General features: G+C 41.9%; 2 protein-coding genes across 10 annotated transcripts in view; both read right to left on the bottom strand.

Moving 5' to 3' along the window:
- Positions 1-7,500, bottom strand: part of LOC307267615 (uncharacterized protein) — a 275,732-nt gene that overhangs the window by 99,717 nt on the left and 168,515 nt on the right. The window lies entirely within an intron of this gene.
- Positions 1,785-7,291, bottom strand: cidea (cell death inducing DFFA like effector a; the record flags this gene model as incomplete). The annotated part of the gene is made up of 5 exons (XM_080050558.1): positions 1,785-1,905; positions 2,718-2,878; positions 4,508-4,657; positions 5,056-5,191; positions 7,221-7,291. 5 exons carry the CDS (start codon positions 7,289-7,291, stop codon positions 1,785-1,787), a joined length of 639 nt encoding a protein of 212 aa, XP_079906684.1.

The raw sequence follows: 7,500 nt of genomic DNA, 5'->3' as shown, positions 1-7,500 counted from the left end.
TGTAACATTTTAAGTAATTCATTAGCTAAAATCAGTATCCTCATTCATAAATATGTCCTCATTGGTGTAAAATCACCTCTGCCAATAATCTGAATTATCCTCCTGAGCGAGAATTACAAATATTAATATTACATTTTGTACATTGAGCAGGCAAGTCTTATGGAGGAATCCATGTTTTTGGAATGTCATCAGGTGCATTGTTTAACATTTAGAATTGTTCTTGTCCTTGAAGGCCACTGTAGCTTCTGTTATTATTCTAAAGGGGTGGAGTTACCCAGGGAGTGTTGCATTCTAGAACTTTGTAGAACTTACTTGATGATGTCATATTACACACTGCACCTTTAAAACAACTAATTAAAACTAAATGAAGTCACTCACCCCTGAATATTTAGGACTACAGTATTGTATTAACCCCTCAGTTCTTTTTAAAGTAAAGATGAATATACATATTTATTTTTATATATATGTTTCTATTTATAGTCTAAGGGCCAGACATTCACAGCTGCTGAGTGCAGGTGTCACCTTACAAAGCGACCAAGATATAAAACAAGAATTCATCCACAAATGTGTGTGTGTGTGTGTGCGTGTGTGTTTGTGTGTGTGTGTATGTGTGTGAGCGTGTGTGTGTGTGTGTATGTGTGCGAGTGTGTGTGTGTGTGTGTGTATGTGTGAGCGTGTGTATGTGTGAGCGTGTGTATGTGTGTGTGTGTGTGTGTGAGCGTGTATGTGTGTGTGTGTGTGTATGTGTGTTTGTGTGTGTGTGTTTGTGTATGTGAGTGTGCGTGTTTCTTACTGCAGCTGTGGGATCATGTGACGTCGGCAAATTAGTTTAGAATATGGCTTCAACATATACAAATATTTTAAAAAAACTAATTTTCATAGTAATTGATGTGGAACCAATGTAAGTTTCAAGTACTTTTTTCTGTCTATTTATCTTCCATAACATGTCTTCTTTCATACTCTATCTCTCTCTCCCCCTCTCTCTCTCCCTCTCCCTCTATCTCTCTCTCTCTCCCTCTCTTCCATAACATGTCTTCTTTCATACTAGTATAAATCAAAGGTCCAACATGTACATTCAGGTGTTTATTTGACTAAACCTTGTCTGTTTGCGTCTGTATATTTCTCCTATACAACCATCTTTAACGGACATTATCTCAACATTAGATTTTTTTTTCTCTCAATACTCTGAACCAAAAATCTACAACTTCTAAAGCACTTACATCAACTAAACTTTCCATGATAATTCTCAGCACTATTCTGAAGGTTATTACAGAAGGATTTGTTCATATGTTGTTCACTGTCTGATTTATGAGACATTTTAGAACTGTAAGAAGAGCAGTCTCATAAATAACAAAAAGGAATCAGGTTTATAGAAACGTAAAACTCATCTTTATTCACATGTTTGATTAACAAATTCACATTTCTCAAAGTTTATATACAAATGATCAATTTAAAAAGAACACACACACACACACACACACACACACACATAGTCACACACACACTCACAGACACACACACACACACACAATATTGACATTAGGGTTCGATTAAAACATACATTCAGACAATGAGGAAAAGCTTTCAGTATAGATAAAAATACACACACACACACACACACACACACACACACACACACACACACACACACACACACACACACACACACACACACACACACACACACACACACACACACACACACACACACACACACACACACACACACACACACACACACACACACACACACACACACACACACACACACACACACTCTCTCTCTAGCAGTCGTCCTCTCCAGTGATCTGCTGTAGGGATGAGGACGTGTGTAGCAGCAGTCGGCCGCTCACTCGGTTCAGACACGAAACCAAACGCAGTCCAGACTTCACCGGCAAAACCAAACTGTATGAAAGAAATACAATGAAAGATATGTTCATTTATCTGTCTGTCTGTCTGTCTGTCTGTCTGTCTGTCTGTCTGTCTGTCTGTCTGTCTGTCTATCTATCTATCTATCTGTCTGTCTATCTATCCGTCCGTCCAACCATCCATCCATCCATCCATCTATCTATCAACCTTTTAACTTAAAGGTTCTACGAGGAACTTTTAAATATTTCTGAAACAGTCTCATGTTTCCTCTGATGATCATAAATTACATGTGACAGCAAACGAGACCATCAGTGCAAAGAATGCTTTTTTTTATATAGTTTTTCTTAATGCCTTTGTCATGGGTATACGCTCACCCAGGAACAACAGCTGGCGTGGTAAAAACACTACCGCTTTTAGTCCAAAGGGGGCAGCTAGAGCGGTAGTTCCTGGGTGAGCGTACCCATTTCAGAAATATTTAAAAAGTTCCTCGTAGCGACTTTTTAAGGTTATCAAATCATCTGAATATCATACCATCTCATGCCATATATATATATATATACATACAGCTCCGGAAAAAATTCAGAGACCAGTCTGGAATTTTCTTCAATCTTCATCTCTACATTACTTATTGAAAATGCTCTTTAATGACAATATTTTTTGTGGGGAATTTGGTAGAAATGTTGTCAGTAGTTTACAGAATAAAACCAAAATGTTCATTCTACTCAAACATATGCCTCTAAAGAGTAAAACAAGAGACACTGAACATTTGGAGCGGTCTCTTAATTTTTTCCAGAGCTGTATATAGTGTTAATTCACAGCCTAGGCTCTGTAAACAGGCCTATACCTACCTGAGAATGTGTTTTATTGTGGTGAATCTGAGGTCTATGGAGAGTGAGTGTGTGTCCCTGAGTGATGCCTTGAAGGAGAGGCAGCAGGTCAAGTCTTTGGGGTGGAGCTTGTAGAGGTCAAAGGTCACATTACCGATCCCGTCTGTGTGTGTTTGAGAGATCTGAAGAATATACAGGGGAAAGCTGGAGTTTAGAAATATCTTTAGGGTTAGGGTTAAAGCGGACCTATGATGCTTTTTGACTTTTATGACCTATAAACGTTGTTATGATGATTCATAGTCATGCTTAACCATACTAAATTATCAAATAATGACTTACATGCATTTCGACGTATTCCCTGCTGACCGTCTGGGGTGTCTGTGCAGAGCACTAAACACTATTCTAGCCAGTCGAGAAGTCACGTGTTCAAAGCGGTCTACCCTTTGCAACTTAGTGACGTCGCATGTAACTTTGTGACGTCACCACGCGGATGTTTCCATGTATGGTAATGCTGTCACTTCCCTGTTCGCGTCTGCCTCGCGCCCTTATAGGTCCATGCTCGCGCTTCCCGCCACTGAAAGTGTTCCGGAAGGAAGGTAACCAATCACAACGGAGTGGGGTTTGCAGGAGGGGGGGGAGGGTAGCGGAGATGGCCGAAGCACAGGCGGAGGGAGCGGAGATTGCCGAAGCACACACACTCAAGTGTTGACAGGACGTGCTGGATCGCCAAAATAAGAGAAAGAGCTTCCCGAAAATCTACATAGTTTTTTGTGATGTGATTCGTGTCAGGTTGCTCTATAGCAGTGTAAAACAAGAAATTAAGACCAGAAAAGTAGTATAATAGGTCCTCTTTAAAAGGTGCGAGTGTGTGTGTGTGTGTGAGTGAGTGAGTGAGTGAGTGTGTGTGTTAAAAGTGTAGTCAGTGATTCTGCAGAACACTTGTAGTCCACATCACTTTGTCAAAATCAGTGAATATCTCCTCATGATCTGCTACCTGTCTTTACTGTGTGTCCATCACAAAGAAATACAGTGTTAATACACAGCCTAGGCTCTGTAAACTGGTATGTAAACAAAGGAGGCCCACCGTAGCTATAGCAACATGCCAGTTCACAGAGCCTAGGCTGAGTATTAACAAGCATTTTCCAGAATTGCAGATTCCACCTTTAAGTAAGTTACTTGACTAAAATGTACTTAGTAACTTTCAACCACTCCAACATATAAAGGCTGTTACATACTCCGCGAGAAGAAAGAACAAAGTTCTCGGTGACAGAGCTGCGAGAAGTTCTTTCTGGTCTGACATTACATACTTCACGAGAACTCAACTGCCGAACTCCTCACCGCGGCGCGTTGTTACCATGGTAATTGACTCAGTAGCGCCAGCTGATTTCACTTCGCTTTCCTCATTGACTTCAGACTGACCAATCACACAATAGTTCTCGGACAAGCTGCGAGAAGAAAGTTCGGCCCGGGTGATGTGTCGAGAACAAGCTGCGAGAACAAGCTGAACAAGAGCTGAGAGAAGAAAATTATGTCATTTTCTTCTCTCAGCTCTGTCATCGAGAACTTTGTTCTTTCTTCTCGCGGAGTATGTAACAGCCTTAACTAATGAGGATATTTGTGAGCTCTTATATTTCTGGGTTTGGTTAACTATAAATTGTTGTTGTTAAATTTGCTATATAAATACATTTGCAAACCTGCATAAAAACTTGAACAAAAGCTAAAAAAAAAAAAAAAAAAAAAAGCCTTAAACATTGCAATTTTTTTGGCTGCATGAATCAATTTTGAAGCGTACTCACTGCCCCTGTGCTCACCTGGTTGTGTGTCCACCTCTCTCCGTCTTGCAGCAGCATCACAGCTGTGTCACCGGGCAGAAAACTGAAGAACTCCGAGTCACACACCGTCCCATCCTCATCCAGGACCAACGTCAAGAGGTGACCGCACAAAACAAACGCTCCTGCTGCCTACAACATAGCAAAGAAATTATGTGTGAATGTGTGAATGTGTGTGTGAGTGAGTGAGTGAGTGAGTGAGTGAGTGAGTGAGTGAGTGAGTGAGTGAGTGTGTGTGTGTGTGAGTGAGTGAGTGAGTGAGTGAGTGAGTGAGTGAGTGAGTGAGTGAGTGAGTGAGTGAGTGAGTGAGTGAGTGAGTGAGTGAGTGAGTGAGTGAGTGAGCGAGTGAGTGAGTGAGTGAGTGAGTGAGTGAGAGTTTTGTGGAGCTGATAGGCTAAACCAAGATTGTGTCAACTCATTTTGCGATGGCTTGAATGTAACAGACATTCATTTATATATGAAAAAGTCACGCACTGTAGCTTTAAAGGCTTTGAATGATGACTACGATATGTGAATAATAAGCTCTTAACCTGCTTCAGTAGCTCGTCCAGTGAAGATGCCGGGAAGTCGTGCTGCTTCTTGCGGTCGTGTGTGTAAACCGTAAAGATCCGAGGAGGAGACGGATAGATGTGCCGAGAAATGGACGTCTGGATGGTTGATAGAGAGCTGTGCGGATATTAAAAAGGTTATCAAATTACACATGAAATAATGTGTGTGTACTGTGTGTGTGTGTGTGTGTGTGTGTGTGTGTGTGTGTGTGTGTGTGTGTGTGTGTGTGTGTGTGTGTGTGTGTGTGTTGAAATAATATCTGGTCTTAAAGCTGGGGTGGAGGATTTGGGGAGAAAATAGCAGTTGGGATAGAGATTTGAATCCAAATACCTCAACCGCTCCACTTGTTCTCTTTGCTCCCTCCCCTATGGTCCCTCCCTGACACGCTCTACACCAAGGCCCTTTCCCAAATGACTCCCTATGCACTCCCACTCCGTGAGCGAGTGTGACTCGCTGTGGAGTCACCCTCGCGGCTGTGGAGTGCCACTCGATCATTAAGGGGAGGGTATAACAACGGCGCGGCTTTGGCAAGCCCTCGCCTCTGTCAGACGGAAACAGGAAGAAACCTGTCCTGGAGACACTATAGTTAACTGTTAAGTCTTTATTTCTCACCCTAAAATAAAATTCCACCACTTTTATATTTGACCTGAAACACTTTACATTCATAAGCTACGCATGTGAGAGTAAATGTAGTATTGAATAAAAACAAACTCACTCCCATGATTTTTTGGCTGCATAATTTATTTTTTGTTAAACATTTTGTAACTGCATATTCTTAATTTTACCGGCTCAGTCTGTAGTGGAGAAAACGGGTGGGTGTTTGATCCGCTGTTTAATTATCCTTTTAGTTTACATGCACAGCAGCATATAAAACCAGGGAAAAGAACAATAGTCTGCTAAAGCATGTATTCCACTTGTCATGATACGTTAATCTGCCATTTCGACCCGCGAATCGCGGCAGTTAATTAGCGTGCATAAATTATAATGCACTGCAAGGGTGGTCATAAATAAGAAAAGTCATGCGCTCCAGCTGACTGACGTCACCGCCGCTATTACTACCCCTCATCGGCTGTAACAGAAACACAAATCTTACTAACAATTTAAGGAAATAATAATCACTGTCCCTTATTAACTTGTGGGCATTTTCTTCATCTGCTTCGTTTTATCTTTTATCCACGCCTTGAAAATACACTAACGGTAGACAAGTGGCATAATCAAATCAACAAGTGTAAAACAACATGTTCGTTCCGATATTGTAGGCTACCCTCTGGTTCCGTCATTTAGGGCTATGCATAAAAATAAACAATCAAATGTCTGTTTGAGGTAAGAGAACGTTTCATTTATAATTCGGGAAACAAACTCCATGGAACTCTCATTTGTAGGTTTGGCTCCTCCATTCCGGACTTAATTGATTGGCGGACACCTGTGTCAAACGTAGGGCTAAGCCACCATCGATGCAGACTCGGTGATCGAGGGCTTTATAACCCACTCACACTCGAGGCTCGGTGGTTTGGGACGACACTCAATATGGCGGGCCCTCCTCGCGAACGCGCAAACGGAGGGATAGTGGATAGGGATAGGGTGTAGGGGGTGGATCTAGATTGGGCCCAACAAAGTCGTGCCAAAGTGAATGGACAGTCCCAGCAACAGCCAATAAGAACAGAGAATCGGAGCCTCGCTCTGATTGGTCAAAGTGTACAGCTCATGTTAACTTTGACCAATCAGAAATCACATACCCCAGCTTTAGTAAACAGCCTAGGCTCTGTAAACTGGTATGTAAACAAGTCCACACAAAGTACGGAAAGGTAGCAGTTTTTCTCACCCTTCTGTATATATTTTAACTGTCAATAGATTTAAATATTTTAATTGATTGACAGCGCTAGAATACACACACACACACACACACACACACACACACACACACACACACACACACACACACACACACACACACACACACACACACACACACACACACACACACACACACGCGCGCACACGCACACGCACACACACACACACACACACACACACACACACACACACACACACACACACACACACACACACACACACACACACACACACACACACACACACACACCAAAACAAAAACCATTTGCATCTTGACAAGTTGTTCACTCACCTCACCAAAGTCTCCGGAAGGAAAGATTTTGCGTAACTCACTCCTGATTGGATGGACAGCGGCCAGGCCATTGTGACGTCAATTTAATTTACCACCAAATAAATTAATAAAAATGGTCGAAAGATGAATGCCAATTAATCCCTTAGAAGACACCGCTGCTAGTTCTGTTGTAGAGAAACGTTCGCTTCACCTGCACGGCCAGTAACGTCATCAACTAAGACGAGCCCTGATTGGTCAATGATCAGGTGGCCGGGAACCAATAGGAGAGCGAAGATTTTAA

This window comes from Ammodytes marinus (genome assembly GCF_949987685.1).
Source record: "Ammodytes marinus genome assembly, chromosome: 21".
NCBI classification, from domain to species: Eukaryota; Metazoa; Chordata; class Actinopteri; order Uranoscopiformes; family Ammodytidae; genus Ammodytes; species Ammodytes marinus.
Note: the sequence above shows the minus strand (reverse complement) of the source record. Positions and strands in the feature narration are given on the sequence as shown.